Source organism: Halichoerus grypus, chromosome 1, assembly GCF_964656455.1.
Source record: "Halichoerus grypus chromosome 1, mHalGry1.hap1.1, whole genome shotgun sequence".
Classification (NCBI taxonomy): Eukaryota; Metazoa; Chordata; class Mammalia; order Carnivora; family Phocidae; genus Halichoerus; species Halichoerus grypus.
In genome coordinates, this window is record NC_135712.1 from 80,578,657 (window position 1) to 80,602,341 (window position 23,685).

The window sequence follows — 23,685 nt, forward strand, 5'->3', positions numbered from 1 at the left end:
AAGGACACAACAGGTGTCAACTGCTGCTACTTCATGGAGAAGGATGAGTAACTCTCTTTGGTGTCATGCTGGATGCAAGACAGGTCCAGCCTGCCTAGGAATTTAGTCTGATATAAATTCTTTACAAAGGTACCTCTAACAACCATCCACACTATTTCCTGGTTGCCACTATCCAGCTTAGTATTAGAGTTTGGCACAAGTTACTTTCCCTTACGTTTCATGAGGTCTAGCACAGAAGCGTTCTTTTTAGCTTATTCTGTCCTCTTTCCCATCCTTTAGCAAGCAGAGTTCCAGTAGTTCATACCTGCTGTCTTTCAGAGTGTCGGGAGTCATCATCAGGACTACAGAGGAATTCAAGGACCTGGTCAAAGAAAAGGTATTTTCTTTATTGGATATTAACATGGATGCCATAACACTGTAGTCATGAAAACAACAATAACTACCCTTTCAATATCATCAATTCATTCACACTTGGCCGTAACAGACACCACAGATATATGGTATCTTCCTCACTGACTGGCCTATTACATGGCACAGCTGGCTCAAGTATGTTAACACCTTAATATGTATCTGTCTTATCATTACTGTTCCAAAACATGGCAGGAAGACAGTGCCGTCCGCACACCTTAACCTTAAGATCCCTGATACCAAGGACTGAGCAAAGCATGGACTTTATAGAGTCAGGCCACTTGAATTTGAGTCTTAACCTCATTAACACTTAATAACAACACTTATCGCTAATAACACTTATTAGGTATGGACTTGGATGAGTGACATAACCTCTGTAGGCTTTAGTTTCCTCATCTGCATAATCGAGCGTAACAACTATACCAATCTCAGGACTACCATTACAATGGCGATGAGTTAACACATACATATAAAACCCTGGAACAAGGGCGCTTGGGTGGCTCAGTCGGTTAGGCGTCTGCTTTTGGCTCAGGTCATGATCCCGGGATCAAGCCCCGCATCGGGCTCCCTGCTCAGCCAGGAGCCTGCCGCTACCTCTACCTCTGCCACTTCCCCTGCTTGTGCTCTCTCTCTCAAATGAATAAATAAAATCTTTAGGACAAAACAAAAAACCCTGGAACAGAACCTGGTATTATGAAGTGCTCAATAAATGCTAGTCATTATTGGTAACTTTCTCCAGATAAAAAGGGTTTTCTTTGCCACCTGTGGATATATAGAAGATATTTAACTGGGATTAGGAGATACCTTCAGAGTCAAAGTCATTTATAAGGAAATTCAGTCTTTCTAATAGTGATCTCTCTTCCAGATGATCAACATCATAGACATGCTACCAATGAGATGCGTGACTTTTAAATTCAAAAATTCTTGAGCAAACAATTCTAGGCAATTTAGAGCAACAGAATAATAGAGAAAAAAATTTCTATAAGCCAATCTCTACAAGCCATACTCCCAAGATAGCAAGTTACTAGGCAAAATCATACTATCCAGACACAACGTTAAAAAAAAAAAAACAACTAATTTAATCCAAATTAAAACCAGAACAGGCTCCTACCTGATAAGATATTTACCCACTAGGCTATTATATTAAAAAAATGTATAGTCCAGTCAATTTTTCTATGAACAGTAAACATAATGAAAACAATTCTCATCATTAAAAACACTCACCTGATCAAAAAGGGTTCTGTTTACAAACAATGTATTGTCTGGCTTTGCAAGCTGCCGGGCAAGGAATGTAAAGAGACACCCTACTTGTGAGGGAGTAAAATCGGAATTCTCCACCATAACCTGGTGAGCAAAAGAGACCATTTATTCAATATACCATCTGGTTTGACACAAAATTGTATCATTAGAAAGGTGGTGGGAAGCCTCATTACTGAAGACTCATGAAAAGATTCTTTTATAGGCTGTGCAACAATTGAGTTCGATGCCATTTTAGAGAAGGAGCACAAACTACTTTCATATTCCGAAAGGAAAACATTTTAGTGATTTTTCGCATATTTCTAGGCACAATTTGTATGAGAACTGAATTGCCAGAGGTGGCTTTCAAAGAAATATTAAACATGTTTCCCTCTGGAATTCTTAAAAGAGAATCCTTCTAAAGTTAAATTTAAATTACATTTAAGTAACCCTACCAAAAAGCTGCCTACCAACACCGGAAGAAGGGAGTCGTTCTGGGGTTTAAAAGTAAGGTAACCTGAAGGCACAGGAAAAGATGTTCAACATCACTAATCATTGGGGAAATGCAAGTCAAGACCACAATGATGTACCACCTCACACCCGTCAGAATGGCTAGTATTAGAAAGACAAGAAATAGCAAGTGTTAAGCAAGGATGTGGATAAAAGGAAAGACTCATGCACTATGGGTGGGAATGTAATTGGTGCAGCCACTGTGGAAAACAGTATGGCGGTTCCTCAAAAAATTAAAAAAAGTGTGATCCAGGAATTCCATCTCTAAGTATTTATCTGAAGAAAACAAAAACCCTAATTCAGAAAGATATATGCACCCCTATGTTTACTGCAGCATTACTTACAATGGCCAAGATATGGAAGCAGCTTAAATTCCATCAATAGATGAATGGATAAAGAAGAGAAATAGGAAATACCAGCACGCAGGCATTGTGCTGGACATATTCTGGTCATGTTAAAACAATGACACACACAAAAAAATCCTCACAGTCTCTGCTTACAGGAAACTGCAGGCAGGAAAATAAACACGTAAACAATTACCATACAGTGTGCCATGTGTAGCAGGAAGTGTTGTATGAACATGGAGAAGGGGCAACTAATCAAACTGAAAGTGTGGAAAGGATTCTAAAAGAGTTTCTCATGGATGATATTTGAGTTATGTCTTGGAAAATGGTTAGGAATTTGCTAGGCAGAGAAAGGGAAAGAAAGGCATGACAGGATGAAAGAAAATGCACACAAAGAACATAAGACATAAAGATGACACAGTTTGGTAAATTGCAATAATTTAATATGGTTGAGAAGTTCATAATACAGAGGGTGTGTGTGCCACAGGGGGTGTGTTAGGGGTAGGAGAGGAGAGCAGTTATAGAGAAGTAATCGGGGACCAGAAAATACAGAAGGATCTTGGATGTCATGTTCAACAACTTTACGTGAGTATGGCAGAAACTAGTACTTGTGCTCCAACATCTGCTCTTCCCTCCTAACTCAGAAACAGAACTCCTCATTTTAGGCTAAACACATGGTCACCCATAATAAAGAGTACATTTCTCAGTCTCTCTTAGCAGCTGAGAAGCAATGTATCTAAGTTCTGATCAATATGTTATAAGCTGAATTGTAGTATACAACTTCTAAAAAGTCTTCTTAAAGAGAGGGAACTCTCTTCTTCATCTCTTTCTGCATTCAGACTGGCTAGAATGTCGAGGTGATGGCTGGTGCCCAAGAAGGTATTTTGGACCAAAAGACAGGAACCATATACTAAGAATAACAACAGTTAAAGCAGAAGGCATCTGCATCCCTGATAAGTTTGTGAAGCCACTCTACTAGAACAGGTTGCTGACCTCCAGACTTTTATGAGAAAAATAAATTCCCTTCACAATTAAACTATTGTTATTTTGAATCTCTCTCACAGCAGAACTTAATTCCAACTGATCCAATAGGTAGCCACAGAAGAATAAAAGAAAGGCAAGATCACAAATTAAAGGAGGACAAGATTAGGTATAGAGAGACCATTTAGGAAATCCAAGTAAAAATTCTCCACACCACCTACCTGGATCAAACTGGCATTATTTGGGGACTTAGCGATCCTATTCTCATACTCATCACTGCCTATCTTAAAACGTCAATAAACAGCTCAAATAAGATAAGGTATATAAATGTGCTTTAAAATTATAAAGAACTATTATAAATGTAATGCATTAATGTCATACATAATTAGGAACATTTTAATTTTGGTCTCTTCTCCAAAATAATCTAAAACTCGCTAAGAGGAAGAAATCTCCATTTCACAGCCAAATGGACAAGATTCTAAGATTTCAACTACAAGAAGAAACTGGCCTTATCCAAGCTGTGCAGATGGAAAGGAAAAGAATCTGTCTCTGCATTCATTCATTAGCAGCAGAGTGGATCTCAAAATAACTTTGGACTGAATCTAGTTAGATTTAAACTGAGATGATCCTCTCAGTGTGCCTCTAATCATTCTGAAGTTGTACCTATCATCTTAGTGCCCCAGTCAAATGAGAGCACCACCTTAGCAACACAGCAATGCTGGTATGAAGATTCTTCACATTAATTATTTTCTCAAAGCATTCTGAAGTTAGTCACTATTATTTCACATAATCATACCAATATAGCAACTACCACAATATGCATTTCACAGCAGTACCCTATATCCTATATCTATCTAGTCTACAGCTGAGATAAATTAAATTTTTTTTTTAAAGAATGATTAGTATTTCATTCAGGTTTGGAAGACAAAGATATCACAATTTAACCGCTGAGCCACCCAGGTGCCCCCAAAGATATCACAATTTAAATGATTTCAACACACTGCTTCATTAAATAAGATCATTTTAGAACTTGCTATAAAACAATTCAACTTTCTTAAAATAAACATCAATACAGGGGCACCTGGGTGGCTCAATTGGTTAAGTATATGATTCTGGCTCAGGTCATGATCTCAGGGTCATGAGACTGAACCCTGCGTCAGGCTCCACACTGGGCATGGAGTCTGCTTAAGATTCTCTCTATCCCTCTCCCTGTGCCCCTTGCCCCCCTAAAAACAAACAAGCAAACAAACAAACAAACATCAATACAAAGACATCTGTTCTCTGAATACTTACTTTCAACAAAATATCCACAATTCGTTGTTGATATTCTACAGCTTGCTTGTCATTTTTAAAATCTTCAAAAGTCTAACAGGAAGAAATTTTAAAAAATTATTATTATTTGCACATTTTAGAAGGAAACAAGATATTAAATTCTTATTAACAGGTAAAATCCCAAATAAGGTAACCATTCCTCATCAGGTTTTTCCTTATATACCTTTAAATAGTAAGTTGCTTTTAGCAAGTTAGGTAGAAAGCTATAGCATTTATTATTGCATGGTATCCTGGGACTTTAAAAATGAATAACAAGTATAAAAATACAGCAACTGCCATACAACCAAAAAGTGATTTGAGAAAGTTCACAGGCAATGAAAAAGAAAAAACACTAATGACAAAAGGCAATTTGTGAATAAGGGTTTGAGAAGATGAACTACATGTTACATGCTCTGCCATCATTCCAACTATGCTATTTGGAAATAATAACTGAAGTACAGTTTATTAACTTTCCTGAAAAATAACTTTCATCATTTCCATGACAACTAAAAAAAAATGATGTTCAATGATAGACATTTTCTAAAAATTATGGTAAAACTGTCACAATGCTGAAATCCTCAAGCCTACACACATACAAGGACTAGGTATCTTATTTTCAAAACACTGCCAAGTATAGCCCTTTTATGTCCCTGGGCAAGTAGAGCCAAATATATTTTGAACAGAACATGCACCAAAGTAAATGACAGCATCAGATTCTGAAAATACCTAATACCTATAAAATGCATATATGAGAATAAGAATTGTGTTTATTACCAAAAAATTGAAATGAAATTATTTATTAAATAATAAAAATGATGAGAGACTTGAATATCTTTCCCATGGTTTTCACTTAGCACATGTGGGTCTTAGAAATGTTTGAATCCATACAGCAATAATTCACTGCTTATTTTCCTAAAAAAATAAACTATATATTGTCCCATTAAAAATTAAATTAGTAGATTTAAAAAAAGGAATTTCACAGCCATGAACTTCCAAGACTACATCACGGTTACATTCAACCAAAATACTGCTATTCTTTAAATGGGCCCTGAACTTCCCTAACTTCTCCCAAGTACCTCTGCTCATGATGTTCTCCAGTTAGCATGCCCTTCCTTCTACTTTCCTGACACACACTAAGTGCTTTAAACAAATGGATGCTCGATTGTCTACTTAATGACAGAGAAAAACAAAATCTTTTTTTTTTTAAACTCTTTCTTCAACTAGACTACTTTGCTGCCAGTTAGTTTAAAAACGCTGAGATGAATTACCAAGGAGACCGTAAGAACTCTCAATCTGGAAACTCAAACAGAAGATATTTTAATGTTTAAGTGAGTTAAATATTACCCTGCCTAGTTCTAAGGTGAACTAGAAAGTCTCTCAGTTCTCTCTGCAGGTTTACAAAAACAACAAACATGAACACACTAACACAAACACATACTTCTATCCCACCCCATCTTGCCAAAGTAAGATGTCACTGTGCAGATACAAATAGAAGGTATTATCTGCTAATACAAGTGCTATTCAACTAAAACGCAAATCATGGAGAATTAACATATGTATAAAAAGGAACAGCAGTGACAGCTAGTAAAAAAGAATTTCTTATCCATTTTCCTTTTCGGCAGCATATATTCACTGCTTTGAAACAGATATTGAAAGTTTACTTCTATAAACATAATTAAGTGGTGATATACCACAGTATGAATATTATGATATAAATAATGACATATTTTGGTTGAAGTTAACAGCTGCCACTAACATGGCACATCACTGTTAAAACATCATCATTCCACAAAGATGCTTCTACTTACACAATGCTTGGTAACAGGAATAACGCAAAGATGTCCTAATGGAGAATGACATAGTTTGTGAAGCACAAAGGCATACAAGCCACCCATGGGAGAAAAGACATGAACAAAAGTAAAGTAAGAGAAATAGAAAACATAAATGAAAAGAACTAAGAAAATAAAATTTAAATAAAGTAAAAGAGATCAGAGAAAAGGTGACAAATATAGCAGATAAAGATAATACAATATACAAATAACTGCAGTTTAAGATGAAATACAAAATAATGAAGCAGAAAAAGCATTTAAATCTGTAATTCAAGAAAACGTTCTTTTTTTTTTTTAAAGATTTTATTTATTTGACAGAGAGAGGCACAGCGAGAGAGGGAACACAAGCAGGGGGAGTGGGAGAAGCAGGCTTCCCATGGAGCAGGGAGCCCGATGCGGGGCTCGATCCCAGGACCCTGGGATCATGACCTGAGCCGAAGGCAGACGCTTAACGACTGAGCCACTCAGGCGCCCCTCAAGAAAACATTCTTGAAATAAAGACTTGAATTGACACATTGAAAAGGCCTACAGTATACATGGTAAAAATTACCCAGAACAGTCAATTCTGAGTGATATCTTAGAACAAAACTATTAGTCTTTAAAGACAAACCAGACTGGTAGAAAACATTTGCTAAGCTTATGTAATCTGACAAAGAACTTGTATTTAAAATTTGTAAAGAACTTTCAAAACCAGGCAAGAAAATAAACACAATTAAAAAAAAAAAAATTTGAACAGGGGCGCCTGGGTGGCTCAGTCGTTAAGCGCCTGCCTTTGGTTCAGGTCATGATCCCAGGGTGCTGGGATCGAGCCCCACATCGGGCTCCCTGCTCCACGGGAAGCCTGCTTCTCCCTCTCCCTCTGCTGCTCCCCCTGCTTGTGTTCCCTCTCTCGCTGTCTCTCTCACTGTCAAATAAAAAATAAAAAAAAATCTTTAAAAAAATTTGAACAGATATTTCACCAGAGAATATATGGATGACAAACATATCTTCTCTACTGATCTATTTTAATGAAAAAAAATGCTTAATATCATTAGTCAGAAGGAAAATATTAAATAAAAACCACAAGATACCACTACACACCTTTTAGAATGGTAATTTTAAAACGATCAACTCTAGCAAGTGTTGGTGAGATGAAGGAACTGATTGATACTCATCTATACTACTAGTAGGAATGTAAAATGGTAGAACCACTTTAGAAAACAGCCCGTCAGTTTCTGACAAAGTAAAAGAATACATTTAACAAATGACCCAGCAATTCTATCCTTTGAGATTTACTCAAGAGAAACAGAAATATATGTCCACACTAATAATAGCCTAAAACACAAAGCAACTCCAAGGACCATCTACTGGTGAACAGATCAGCAAACTGTATATCCGTAACATGGAAAATTACACAGCTATAAAAAGGAACAACCTGGTTTGGGAGAAGATGGCGACAGAGTAGAAGGACCTTAGGCTCACCTAGTCCCACAAATACAACTAGATAACTACCAAATCATCCTACATACACCAGAAATTGACCTGAAGACTGACAGAACAAACTCCACCACTAAAGGGAGAAAAGAGGCTACACTGAAGAAGGCATAAAGCGTGGAGATGTGGTTTAGGGGAGCAACGGATTGAAGCTGCTGTGAAGGGGCGGGAGGGAGGTCGCAGAGAAGGGCGGGGGGGCGTGGCGGGAAGGAGCACCCAGGGGAATGCACAAGGAGAATGTTTCCCCAGAGCCACTGGCTTGGAAAATGAGAGGGGCTGAATTTTAGGACTTCTTGCAACCAGCAGGGCTTAAAGCCTGGAATTTTAAAGGTCAGCAGGCTTGGCTGGGATAGAGCTTAGAAGGTACTGCACTACTCCTGGAGAGAAGGCAGGCAAACAATCTGGAGGCAGATATCATGGAAACAGCAATCTGAAGAGTGCCTGGGGCACACAGTGGGAGATTATTTGCCAGTCTTGACCACATCCCTGAGAGGCAACGTTCATGGACATATCCCTTCAGAAACAAAGGAGCTGGCTGGTGCCATTTCCACATAAACACAGAGCCACCTGCAGGAAGCAGTGCAGTGCTACACGGGCTGCCTAACTTGCTTATACCAAGCCCCACCCTTATGTGCTCTAATAGAACTGCCCTTCCCAGTCACACTTGCCTCAGTCCCAGGTGGGTGGGCCCCTCCCCAAGAAGATCAGCATAAACCCCTGCCCACACTGTCACCTGACCAGAGAGTTTTGCAGGGCCTCAGTTCCAGTGTAGGTGGTGACAGGTCTCATTTCACAAGCAGATCAGAGAACACCTAGTTAAAACTCGCCACATTCAGGCCAGGGATGAAACACTCCTCAAAGCAGGCAAGGAGAGCCTCTGCAGATGACTGGCCTGCAGGATAGTGCAGCCAGAACACAACAGAGCACACATAGTGCACACTGGTGAATTCCCTGAAGTGACAGGCCCTGGGCACTACATGACCTCTTCATCGTAAGGCCATTACTTTCAGGAGCAGTACACATAACTGGCTTTTCTAACACTTATAAGGCAGCAGCAATTTACTTTTTTTTTTAAAGATTTTTTTTATTTCTTTATTTGACAGCGAGAGAGCACAAGTAGGCAGAGCAGCAGGCAGAGGGAAAGGGAGAAGCAGGCTCTCTGCTGAGCAGGGGCCCCTATGTGGGGCTCAATTCCAGGACCCTGGGATCATGACCCGAGCTGAAGGCAGCAGCTTAACCGACTGAGCCACCCAGGCGCCCAAGGCAGCAGCAATTTAGACAAAATGTGAAGAGAGGAATTTATCCTAAATGAAAGAACAAGATAAGGCCACAGGCAGAGATCTAAGTGAAACAGATATACGTAACATGCCTGATGGAGAATTTAAAGTAACAACCATAAGAATACTCACTGGGTTTGAGAAAAGAATAGAAGACATCAATAAGACCCTTACCACAAACATATAAGAGTTAAAAAAAGAATCAAAGATGAAGAGCCCAATAAACGAGATTAGAAACACACTTGATGCAATGAACAGCAGGCTGGAAGAAGCAGAAGAATGAACTGATGACTTAGAAGAAAAAGTAACAGAAAGCAATGAAGCCGAACAAAAGAGAGAAAGAAGAATTATGCAAAACAAGAATAGACTCAGGGAACTCAGTGACTCTACTAAATATAGTAACATTCATATTACAGGAGTCCTAGAAGAAGAAAGAGAAAAGGGGGCAGAAAATTTATTTGAAGAAATAATAGCTGAAAACTTCCCTAATCTGGAGCAGGGAACAGACATACAGATCCAGGAGGCAGAAAGAACTCCCATCAAAATCAACAAAAGCAGCTCAAAACCAAGACATACTGAAATTAAAGTTGCAAAATATAGTGATAAAGAAAAAATCTTAAAAGCAACAAAAGAAGTCATTAACTTACAAGGGAAAACCCATTAGGCTAGGGTTTTCCGTTGAAAGAGATTTTTCAACAGAAACTTGGCAAGCCAGAAGAGAGTAGCACGAGACATTCAAAATGCTGAATAGGAAAAATCTGCAGCCAAGAATGCTCTATCCAGTAAGGCTACCATTTGGAATAGAAGGGGAGATAAAGAGTTTTCCTGACAAAAACCAAAAGAGTTTGTGATGACTAAACTAGCCCTGCAAGAAATATTAAAGGGGACTCTTTAATATTGAGTGGAAAGGAGAAAACAAAAGTGACAGTATAAATGCAGGAAACACAAAGCAGTAAAAATGAATATTTCTGCAAAACTCGGTCAAGGAACTCACACACACGAAAGGATATAAAATATAATACCATATACCCAAAATGTGCGGAGAGGAGAAAAGAATGGGTGCAAATGTGAACAACCATCAACTTAATATAGACTGCTATTTGCAGAAGAGGTTATATACAAACCTAATGGTAACCAATATCAAAACCCACTAATAAACATCAAAGAATAAACAGAAAGAAATCCAAATGTACACTAAAGAAAACCAGCAAAACATGAAAGAGGCAAGAAAGGATCAGGGGCGCCTGGGTGGCTCAGTTGGTTAAGCGACTGCCTTTGGCTCAGATCATGATCTCAGGGTCCTGGGATCGAGCCCCGTATCAGGCTCCCTGCTCAGCAGGAAGCCTGCTTCTCCCTTTCCCACTCCCCCTGCTTCTGTTCCCTCTTTCGCGCTCTCTCTGTCAAATAAATAAATAAAATCTTAAAAAAAAAAAAAAGACAAGAAAGGATCACAGAAAATCTTCCAAAACAACCACAAGTAATAAAATGGCAATTAATACATATCAATAATAACTCTGAATGTAAATGGACTAAACGTTCCAATCAAAAGACACAGGGTGTCAGAATGGATAAGAAAACAAGAACCATCTACATGGGGCTAATTTTAGACCTAAAGACACTTTTAATTTTTTTTTTTTTTTTTAGATTTTATTTATTTATCAGAGAGACAGAGGCAGGCAGAGGGAGAAGCAGGCCCCTTGCTGAGCAAGGAGCCCCATGTGGGACTCGATCCCAGGACTCTGGGATCATGACCTGAGCCAAAAGCAGACGCTTAACTGACTGAGCCACCCAGGTGTCCCGACCTAAAGACACTTTTAGATTGAAATTGAGATGGAGAAATATTTATCATGCAAATGGATGTCAAAAGAAAGCTGGAATAGCAATACTTATATTGGACAAACTAGGCTTTAAAACAGACTGTAACAAGAGACAAAGAAGGGCACTATATAATAATAAAGGGAATAATCCAACAAGATATACCAATCATAAATGTTTATGCACTGAAAATGGTAGCACCCAAATATATAAAACAATTAGTAACAAACAGAAAGGAACAAATTAATGATAATACAATAATAGTAGGGGACTTTACCAACCCACTTACATCAATGGACAGATCATCTAAACGGAAACTCAACAAGGAAACAGTGGTTTTGAGTGACACACTGGACCAGATGGACTAAAACAGCAGAATACACATTCTTTTCAAGTGCACATGGAACATTCTCTAGAATAAATCACATATTAAGGTAACAAAACAGGCCTCAACAAATACAAAAAGACTGAAATCATACCATGCCCCTTTTCTGACCCCAACGTTATGAAACTAGAAGTCAACCATAAGAAAAAATCTCGAAAGACCACAAATACATGGAGGTTAAACAACATGCGACTCAACAATGAATGGGTGAACCAGGAAATCAAAGAAGAAATTTAAAAAATACATGGACACAGGGGCGCCTGGGTGGCTCAGTTGTTAAGCGTCTGCCTTTGGCTCAGGTCATGATCCCAGTGTCCTGGGATCAAGTCCCACATCAGGCTCCCTGCTCTACAGGAAACCTGCTTCTCCCTCTCCCACTCCCCCTGCTTGTGGTCCCTTGCTCGCTGTCTCACTCTCTCAAATAAATAAATAAATAAGTCTTTAAAATACCTGGACACAAATGAAAAGGAAAACACAACAATATAAGCTTTGGGATGCAGCAAAAGTGGTCCTAAGAGGGAAGTACATAGTAGTACATAGTAGGCCCACCTCAAAAAGCAAGAAGAATCTCAAACAATGGAACCTTACACCTAAAGGAGCTAGGAAAAGGACAACAAACAAATCCCAAAACAGTAAACGGAAGGAAATAATAAAGATTGGAGCAGAAATAAATGATATAGAAACTAAAAAAAACAATAGAACAGATCAATGAAACCAGGAGCTGATTCTCTGAAAAAATTAAAATTGATAAACCCCTAGCCAGACATATCAAAAAGAAAAGGGACCCAAATAAGTAAAATCACAAATGAGAGCAGAGAAATAACAGCCAACACTACAGAAATACAATTATAAGAGAATGTTACAAAAGACTACATGCCAACACATGGACAACCTAGAAGAAATGGATAAATGCCTAGAAACTTATAAACTACCAAAACTGAAATAGGCAGAAATAGAAAACCTGAATAGACCAATAACCAGCAAAGAAACTTAATCAATAATAAAAAAAACTCCCAACAAACAAAAATTCAGGACCAGATGGCTTCATAGGCAAATTCTAAAGAAGAGTTAATATCTATTTAAACATTTAAAGGAGAGTTAATACCTAGTCTTCTCAAACTATTCCAAAAAATAGAAAAGGAAGAAAAACTTCCAAATTCATTCTATGAGGCCAGCATTACCCTGATACCAAAACCAGATAAAGACATCACACAAAAAAAAGAGAACTACAGGCCAATATTCCTGAGGAACACAGATGCAAAATTTCTCAGTGAAATACTAGCAAACCAAATCCAACCATGCATTAAAAATAATTATTCACTGTGATCAAATGGATTTATTCCTGGGTTGCTGGTTCAAAATTCACAAATCAATGTGATACATCACATTAACAAAAGAAAGGATAAGGACCACAGATCCTTTTAATAGATGCAGAAAAAGCATTTGACAAAGTACAACATCCATTCATGATAAAAACCCCCAACAAAGTAGGTTTAGAGGAAACATAGCTCAACATAAAAAAGGCCATATATGAAAAATCCAGAGTTAATATCATCCTAAATGGGAGAAAACTGGCAGCTTTTCCTCTAGGTCAGGAATGAGGATGTCCACTCTCACCTCCTTCACTCAACCTAGTACTGGAAGTCCTGGCTACAGCAATCAGATAACAAAAAGGAATAACAGGCATCCAAATTGGTAAGGAAGAAGTAAAACTGTCACTATTTGCAGATGACATGATACTATATATAGAAAACCTTAAAGACTCAACCAAAAAACTGCTAGAACTGATGAACGAATTCAGTAAAGTTGCAGGACACAAAATCAACATACAGAAATCTGCTGCATTTCTATACACCAATAATGAAGCAGCAGAAAGAAAAATTAAGGAATCAACCCCACCAAAAACAGTAAGATACCTAGGAATAAACCTAATGAAAGAGGTGAAAGACCTGTACTCTGAAAACTATAAAATACTGATGAAAGAAACTGAAGATGACACAAAGAAATGGAAAGTTATTCCAAGCTCATGGACTAGAAAAACAAATACTGTTTAAAATGTCTACTACCCAAAGCAATTGACAGATTTAATGCAATCCCTATCAAAATACCAACAACATTTTTCACAGAGCTAGAACAAACAATCCTAAAATTTGTATGGAACCACAAAAGATCCCAAATAGCCAATGCAATCTTGCAAAAGAAAAGCAAAGCTAGAAGCATCACAATTCCAGACTTCAAGTTATATTACAAAGCTATAATCAAAACAGTATGGTACTGGCACAAAAACAGACATATAGATCAATGCAACAGAATAGAAAACCCACAAATGAACCCACAATCTTCAACAAAGTGGGCAAGAATATCCAATGGGAAAAAGACAGTGTCTTCAACAAATGGTGTTGGGAAAACTGAACAGCTACCTGCAAAAGAATGAAACCGGACCACTTTCTTACACCATACACAAAAATAAATTTAAAATGGATTAAGGACCTAAATGTGAGACCTGAAACCGTAAAAATCCTAGAGGAAAGCGCAGGCAGTAACTTCTTTGACATCAGCCATAGCAACTTCTTTCTAGATATGTCTCCTGAGGTACGGGAAACAAAAGCAAAAATTAACTACTGGGACTACATTAAAACCAAAAGCTTCTGCACAGCAAAGGAAACAATCAATAAAACTAAAAGGCAACCTATGGAATGGGAGAAGATACTTGCAAATGATATATCTGATACAGGGTTAGTATCCAAAATACATAAAGAACTTTTAAAACTCAACACCCAAAAAACAAATAATCCAATTAAAAAATGGGAGTATGAATAGACATTTTTCCAAAGAAGACATACAGATGGCCAAGAGACACATGAAAAGATGCTCAACCTCACTTTTTATCAGGGAAATGCAAATCAAAAACTACAATGAGATATCACCTCATACCTGTCAGAATGGCTACAATCAACAACACAGAAACAACAGGTGTTGGCAAGGATGTGGAGAAAGGGGAACCCCTTTGCACTGTTGGTGGGAATGCAAACTGATGCAGCCACAATGGAAAACAGTACTGGAGGTTCCTCAAAAAGTTAAAATTAGAATTATCCCACGACCCAGCAATTGCACTACTGAGTATTTATTTACCCAAAGAATACAAAAACACTAAATCAAAGGGATACATGCATTCCAACGTTTATAGCAGCATTATCTACAACAGCCAAATTATGGATACAGCTCAAGTGTCCATCGATTGATGAATGGAGGAAGAAGATATGGTATATATACACAATGGGATATTACTCAGCCATAAAAAAGAATGAAATCTTGCCATTTGCAATGGCACAGATGGAGCTAGAGAGTATAATGTTAAGTAAACTAAGTCAGAGAAGACAAATACCGTATGATTTCACTCTTATGTGGAATTTAAGAAACAAAAGCAAGCAAAGGGAATAAAAGAGAGAGAGGCAAACCAAGAAGCCGTCTCTTAACTCTAGAGAACAAACTAATGGTTACCAGAGGGGAGGTGGGCAGGGGATGGGTGAAATAGGTGGTGGGGATTAAGGAGCACACGTGTTGTGATGAGCACCGGGTCCTGTATGGAAGTGCTGGGTCACTATATTGTACACCTGAAAGTAACATACACTGTATGTTAACTAACTGGAATTTAAATAAAAACTTAAAGAAAAAAAAAAGGAACAATCTATTGATATAAGCAACAGCACTAATAAATCTCAAAAGCATTATTTTAAGTGAAAGAAGCCCCCCAAAACTACAAAGCATATGATTTTATTTATATGACCTCTGGAAAAGGCAAAATTTCAGTGTTAGAAAGCAAATTGGTAATTGCCAGGGGCTGGGGTTTGGGACTAACTACAAAACTGCAAAAGTGACCTTTTTGGTGTCATAGAAATGTTCCGTATCTAGGTTGTAGGAGAGGTCACAACACTGTATACATTTGTCAAACTCTTCTCTTGAAATGGACGAACTACATTCTGCTTAAATTGTACGTCAAGGAAGCTAAATTTAAAAACTTTACTTGAAAAAAATATTCCTAAATGGAAAAAAAGGTGGTAAAATGTGATTTAAAAATCTGTCACGTAAATTATTTTGTCTCCCTGAAGATGTTTTTTATTAGGATATATTAATTGAATTAGGAAGGTTATATGATCAATCAATCATGGCAAAATAGGTGGTGAATCCAGGATTTCAGATCCTAGGTCTTATCAATTTCACCAGCTCTGGTACTTGGGCTTGCGGCCAACACTTGATACAAGCATGGAAGAAAACCTCCACATGTCTTTCAGGCATTTCAAATTCATTAAGTCCAAAAGAGAATTAATATCTGTATCTCCCCCTACCCCTCACCACAACCCTGTCCTACCCTCTCATCTCCTAAGAAACCAGTTTCTCCTCTTATTCTCTACTGAATAAATAAACCACTATACATCCAGTTAACCAAGTCAGAAATCTAGGAGTCTTTGATGCTTCCCATTTGTTTTTGTTTTTTTTTAAGATTTTATTTATTTATTTGACAGAGAGAGATAACAAGAGAGGGAACACAAGCAGGGGGAGTGGGAGAGGGAGAAGCAGGCTTCCCGCAGAGCAGGGAGCCTGATGCGGAGCTCGATCCCAGGACTTCCACTTCCAAGCGTCTGAGCCGAAGGCAGACGCTTAACGACTGAGCCACCCAGGCGCCCCAAATGCTTCCCATTTGTCTTATCCTTCACATCCAACTGTGCAATAAGCCCTAAGTTTTAGGCCAACTGGCTTCATAAAATATCTTTCAAATCCTTTCATGTCTTATTATCCCTGGTGTCACTGCCCTAATTCAAGTCACCTTTAATCTTCTACCTAGATTATTTTTTTAAGATTTTATTTATTTATTCGAGAGGCAGAGAGACAGAGAAGGAGCAGGGGGAGGGGCAGATGGAGAGGGAGAAGCAGACTCCCCACCGAGCAGGGAGCCTGACGTGGGGCTCAATCCAGGGACTCGGGATCATGACCTGAGCCGAAGGCAGACGTTTAACCGACTGAGCCACCCAGGCGCCCCTAGCTTCTACCTAGATTAGTACAAAAATTTGGTAACAGATCTTCTTGCCTCCAAAGCTGTCTTATTTCAACCCATTTTCATACAACAATCAGAGGAAATTTTTCTTAACTACAAATCATGATATTCCTTTACCTAAAAGGTTTAGCGCCTACCTGCTGCTCTGCTGTAAAGTCCAAACTTCTCACCAGGGATTACAACACTCAGTCTCTACCTACCTCTTTGGGTTTGTTTCTTAAATAGGCTTCCTTACACTTCGAGATGTGGTCATACTGATTTTTTTTTTCCCCCAATTCCTAGAGCCTACCTTGCTCTGTCTTGTTTCCAGGCTTTTTTACACACCTTGTTCTTCTACCTAGAATATTTTTCCCTAATCTTAACCTAACCTCTATTCATCCTTTGAGACTCACATGTTCATCATTCCATACAAGAAACCTTCCTTAACCTTCCATTAGATTCCTCTCGTAGGTGTGTGTGGCATCCTGCACTTCTCCAATGGCATGTTCTATGCTGCGCTGTAACTACTGACCCCAAAGTCTACATCTTCCTCCACCAGTGCAGGCTTTATAGCTTGTAAGCCCGCGGTGCACCCCCAGGCAGTACAGACCACGTGAGATGGCACTCAACTATTTGTTAAGCAAATGAGATTGCACTGCCGCCTTACTATCAATCCTCATATCATAATTCAGAAGTCAGCACAATTCCAAATGGTCTCCAGTGCTACCAGAGCCCTTCAAAAAACGAAAATGAGTTTAGAATTCTTTGTTGCTCTCTACCACTCTTTCTGTACCCCTTGCCTCACCATTTTCTGTTTCTCATTTCCTACATGCCAGATAGCAAGTACCCTTAGGTTCTCTAAGGTTTCTTAAACTAACTAGATCGGACTTCCACTTCTAAGTTTCTTTTCCCTTCTTCTTGTGCAATTAAAATTACCACTTCTGAAGTCAGATATTCAAATAAACCAATTAAAAGTATAATATAATTGGGAATCTTATCCTTCTCACGGGCATTGTTTTTTAATTTAACAGTTTACTATTCAACTTATAAATGTACTATATGCTCGTCAAAGAAATCTGCCCCATCTCACAGTTAATCACTAATAATATGTAGGTGTATTTCCTTCTGGTCTTTTTTCTCTAAATACTGTGCATATATAACATATACATGTGTCTTTTACATTTGTGAGGCTGCTGCTTCACTAAACACTGTAATATAAACCCTGTCCATGTTATCAAAAGCTTTTTAAAAAACACTATAATACTATTTAATTGGAAAGATATATTATGTGTTATATAATTATTCCCTTGGGGGCATTTTCACGGAGAACCTGGCTCACCCAAATCCATCTTTAATTAAATAGGTATAAGGTTGTTTTTTCAGCAGGAAGCTTCCATGTTCCACTGAAATTCCATTGACTTCCACTATCATCACCACTACATGTCCTTCAGAGGCTTCTTCCATATTCAGTATGTCAACTAATATAATTTGAAACCAAAAAATGTACCACACATCTAATACTGCTTTAACTTTTTGATAAGGATGTGTTAGAAAGAGACAGAGAGACACAGGGGCAGTGGGGGAAGAAGGGAGGGAGGGATGAGGGAGGGAAGGAAGGGAGATAAAGAATTAGGAAATAGGGGTGGCACAACAAAATTAAACATTTGGAAATGTTTACTGCTCACTGCTAGGGCATAAAAATTATACCTGCATACACATCCTTCTATTAAAAAAAATTTACCACCCTGTTTCCTCTAAAAATACCTTAAAATCTTATTATCTCTTACCAGTGCCAATACATTTAGAAATTCTCTTGTGTCAAAATGTAGCAGAGTCCGAACATACGGGTAGATTTCTTCCTCCGGGGAAGCTTCTGCTGAATGCAGGCGAATCAGAAATTCAAAAACCTGCAAGTTGAAAGAAAAGTTGATTATTTTCTCTCCTTACAAAGTATATTGCTGAAGCAACGATTCCCAGTTGGACAAAATAAAGGCAGGTCGAATTTAGTTCAAATTGCCACCATGTTATAACTTTTCTAACCTGTCTCAGCTCTAATTCCTGGCTGCAGTGATGGTGTGGAGGCTCTTTCCTACCACCGCAGATAGCTCCTGACTCACGTGTAACCCTCAATTACAGTTCATCTTTCTTGCATTGAACAAGAAGTGCAGATCATAAAAATGCCGTGGAAATAGCACCAACCTGGTTTTTAACCAAGGGAACAAGATCTTCAGGGATGTCACCAAGGGGATAGGCTCGGCCTGCAAGACAACAGCTAGAAGAAAAGAAAGAGAAAGAGTTGGTGACTTGTAATGGGCTGAGAACACATTCTTTCTCAAACCCAAGATACTCATTTGATTTTTAAGCAGGCTCAGCTTTTGTCAGGTCAAGTTCAGACCTGATCAAGATGAGAGGCAGTTCAGAAACTGGCCCACAGGGATGGTGGTGAAATAACACACCCTGTGACAGAGTATAAGCACTTTCATTTCTTCTTATTCTTCCTGAGAAAAACCCAGGCCACATCAAGTGGACAAGAAGGAATAAGAACAGACTATCGGAAAGTCTCACACTCAGCACCAGAAAAAACCTAATGGCACCGGTTTTACCGGTGATTTACCGGTGAAAAGCCTAACGTTCTCAGAGACTTTAAACCAGTGGCTCTAAGAACAGTGATTAAAGACAGGGAATGAGCTGGGTTAACAATGTCTGGAAAATGTCCACAATAGGACAAGTCTTCAGGGAGAGGAGAACCTGATGAGAAATGAACTGTACAGTTTTACCTCTAAATCAGACCTTCCTTATAGCTAATGCTTTATGGATTATGCCTTGTGGGCTGAACTATAAAGATGTCTTCTGCATATGTCCTCATTTCGGGTGGGGAGGGGGCACTGATTTTAAACTTTTTTGACCTAGTCATCAATTTTGAATGTTGGATTACAGACAGCATATTTTAAGAAGTTTAAAGTACAGATACAGTACTAGGTAGATGCTGCAATGTTCTTCCAAAAAAAATCAATGTAACAAGTATGAAATAGGTCTCAAAGTTAACACTGACACTAGATAGGGGCTAAAATAATGCTCTGGCAGGTTCTGTCACCTTCCTGCCTGCTAGCCTGGCAGCCAGTTAGCTATCTAAGTTCTATCAGGACACAATTCTGAGCCTACCTAGTCTGTTGGAAAGAACCCTGTTCGAGGAGTAAGGAGATAAACATTTCACAGCTTAACCTCTGTCACTAACTTTTTCATGATCTAAACACATCTCTTGTCCTTTTATATAAAATAGAGACAACACATATTCCACAGAGTTGTCAGTAGTAAAAGTAAAATACTCTACCACCAGGCTTTCTCAACCTCAGCGTTATTCATATTTTGACAGAGATAATTCTTTGTTGTGTGGACTATCCTGTGCACTGCAGGATGCTCAGCAACATCTCTGGCCACCACCCCCTAGATGACAGCAGCATCTCTCCCCCAGCCCTGATTGTGACAAACAAAAATGACTCCAGACATTGCCAAACATCGGGGAGTGGGGGGTTCACCAATGGGGGACAAAATCACCTATGGTTGAGAACCACACTGTACATGCAAACACTGAAACATGAAAAGCACTATACATATAGGAGATGACAGTATCTCTAAGAATACAGGGGGGAAATTACAGAAGGAGCATACACACAGATAAATTTTTTTTTTTAAATCTCTTACCTAATATATACAAGAAGTTTGTTGCCCATAACAACTTGCTCATCTAAAATAGAAAAAGGATCTTCAGCAATTCTCTCTCAAACCTTTTAGAAATATAATCTTTATGTGGGGAAAAAAAAATGAAACTTGGCAATTAAGGTATCTTCCTAAATAATACATGATTTGGGATAAGACCACTTTCATTCTTGTTTTTAGAATTTCCATTAGATTCTTTTCACAGATACAAAATCAATGAGTCAAACAAGGGTACAGTAGAAGGCATACATCTGAGGGTAGAGACCTATGCATTGTTGGCTTAACCAATAGCTTGGGACCAGGGGAAGGTGTAGAACAGGCAATGAGTGGATGAGTTAAAGATCATGACCAATTAAGTAATATTAAGTTATAACTATAATGTCTTCTCATCTGTAACATGGACTCTTACTACCTATTGTGCTCTAGGGCTGAGAAGGCCACTGTTCACAAATGTTTAAAATAAGAGACATAGATTAGTTTTAGGCCAAAGGGTCAAGGGCAACAGAGAACAGAGCAGAAGACTCAAGAGTGGATAAAGTGATTAGTAATTCTTATGGTGTGCAGATTATAAGAATTTGTGATTGGTAATAATGATGATAAGCTGAAGTTTTTATTTAGTTATTTATTTTTTAAAATATTTATTTGACAGAGAGAGACACAGCGAGAGAGGGAACACAAGCAGGGGGAGTGGGAGTGGGAGAGGGAGAAGCAGGCTTCCCGCCGATCAGGGAGCTGGATGTGGGGCTCGATCCCAGGACCCTGAGATCATGACCTGAGCCGAAGGCAGGCGCTTAACGACTGAGCCACCCAGGCGCCCCTGAAGTTTTTATTTTTGATATACAAATAGTGGACATAATGCAAGCAAGTGTACATCTCTTAATCAGTCATCCTTTCTAAATACTCCAAATCCATGTTGTTCTAAGTCCAAATAACTTGAATTGCTCGAAATTATATGAATAATCACATACTGCTTCAATTCCAAACTTTTAAAAAATTAATAAACTTCATTTTTTAGGGCAGTTTCACTAGGTTCAAAGCAAAATTGAGAGGAAGGTATAGAGATTTCCCATACGTCCCCTACCTCCACACCACACAATCTCCTCCACTATCAACATCTGCTCTAGAGTGGTACATTTCTTATCATCAATGAATCTACAGTGACACATCATCACATGACGTCCACAGTTTACATTAGGGTTTACTCTTAATGTTGTGCATTCAATGGGTTTTGGCAAATGCATGCTGATGTACAAACACCATTACAGTACTGTACAGAACAGTTTCACTTCTCTAAAGTCCTCTGTGCTCAGCCTACTCATCCCTATCAACCCTTAGCAAACACTGATTCTTTTATTGTCTCCATAGTTTTGCCTCTTCCACAATGTCATATAATTGGAATCATATAATATGTAGCCTTTTCAGATGGGCTTCTTTCATTAGTGATACGCATTTAAGTTTCCCCCATGTCTTTTCATGGCTTGATACTTCATTTCTTTTTAGTGCTGAATAATATTCCACTGTACGGATGTACCACAGTTTACCCATTCACCTACTAAAGTACATCTTGGTTGCTTCCAAATTTGGGCAATTATGAAGAGAGATGCTATAAACATCTGTGTGCAGGGTTTTGTGTAGACATAAGTTTTCAACTCCTTTAGGTAAATATGAAGGAGCATAATTACTGGATCATACAGTATAAGTAGGTTTAGTTTTGTTAGAAACTGCCAAACCATCTTCCACAGTGGCTGTACCATTATGCATTCTCACCAGCAATAAATGAGAGTTCCTGTTGCTCCACATCATTGCCAGAATTTGGTGTTGTCAGTCTTACAGATTTTGGCCATCCCAATAGGCATGTAGTGGTATCTCGTTGCTTTAATTTTTAATGTCCTAATGATGTTGAATAGCTCTTCATATGCTTACTTGACCTCTGTGTATCTTCTTTGGTAAGATGGCTATTCAGATCTTTTGCCCATTTTTAAATCCAGTTGCTCATTTTCTTATTGCTAAGTTTCAAGAGTTCTTTGTATACTTTGGGTAACATTTTTTTTTTAAGATTTTTATTTATTTGATAGAGAGAGAGAGACAGTGAGAGGAGGAATACAAGCAGGGGGAGTTGGAGAGGGACAAGCAGGCTTCCCGCTGAGCAGGGAGCCTGATGCGGGGCTCGATCCCAAGACCCTGGGATCATGACCTAGGCCGAAGGCAGACGCTTAACAACTGAGTCACCCAGGCACCCCAGGTAACAGTCTTCTACAAGTATTTTCTCCCAATCTGTGGATTATTTTCTTTCTCTTGATATTGTCATTTGTAGAGCACAAGTTTTTAATTTTAACAAAGTCCAGCTTATTATTTCTTTGATGGATGGTATCTTCTTTTCACTGAATGGTACTGTATCTAAAAATTCATCACCGTAACCACAGCCAATTATCTCCTATGCTATATTCTAGATGTTCTCCTAGCTTTGCATTCTACAATTAGGTCTAAAATCCATTTCGGACTCATTTTTGTAAAGGGTGTAAATTCTGTGTCTCAATTTTTTTTTTTAATGTGGATGTCCAGTTGTCCCAGCACTATTTGTTGGAAAGACTACCTTTGTCCAATGTATTGTCTTTGCTTCTTTGTCAAAGTTCAGACTATATTTATGAGTCTATTTTGGGACTCTCTATTCTGTTCTACTCACCTGTTTTTCTTTTTCTTTTTCTTTTTTTTTTTTCTGATACCACACTGTCTCAATTATTGTAGTTACACAAAGTCTTGGGTAGTGTCAGTTTGCCAGCTTTGTTCTTCTCTCTCAATACTGACTTTGCTCTTCTGGATCTTTTGTCTCTCCATATAAATTTTAGAATCAGTTTATCAATATCCAAAAAATAACTTACCTGGGATTTTGATTGGGATTACATCTGAATCTGTACATAAAGTTGAGAAAAAAAATGACATCTTGACAATACTGAGAGTTCCACTCCATGAACATAGAATATCCATCTATTTAGTTCTTTGATATCTTTCATCAGTTTTGTAGTCTTCATATAGATTTTATACATATTTTGTTATATTTATACATATGTAATTCATTTTTTAGGGTGCTAATATAAATGGTAATGTTTATAATTTCAAATTCCACTTGTTTATTCCAAGTATATAGTAAAGCAACTGCCTTTCGTATATTAACCTTACATCCTGCAACCTTGCTACAATTGCTTATTAGTTCCATGAGTTTTTTTGTCAAGTCTTTCACATTTTCTACATAAATGATGTCACCTATGAACAGTTTTATTTTTTCCTTCCCAAACTATATAACCTTCTATTCCTTTTCTTGTCTTTTTGCATTAGGTAGGACTTCCAGTATGATGTAAAAGCAGCAGTG

The 23,685-nt window shown here is 38.2% G+C and overlaps 1 protein-coding gene across 7 annotated transcripts in view; it reads right to left on the reverse strand.

Moving 5' to 3' along the window:
• VPS8 (VPS8 subunit of CORVET complex) overlaps positions 1 to 23,685 on the reverse strand; it is a 346,107-nt gene that overhangs the window by 116,389 nt on the left and 206,033 nt on the right. For all 7 annotated transcript variants that reach the window (XM_078068205.1, XM_078068209.1, XM_078068208.1 and 4 more), the window contains 6 exons: positions 20,304 to 20,346; positions 18,801 to 18,873; positions 18,389 to 18,508; positions 4,773 to 4,844; positions 1,633 to 1,752; positions 305 to 361 (listed from right to left, as the gene is read on the reverse strand). In XM_078068205.1, coding sequence (XP_077924331.1) covers positions 305 to 361; positions 1,633 to 1,752; positions 4,773 to 4,844; positions 18,389 to 18,508; positions 18,801 to 18,873; positions 20,304 to 20,346 — 485 coding nt within the window. The remainder of the gene's footprint in view (positions 1 to 304; positions 362 to 1,632; positions 1,753 to 4,772; positions 4,845 to 18,388; positions 18,509 to 18,800; positions 18,874 to 20,303; positions 20,347 to 23,685) is intronic.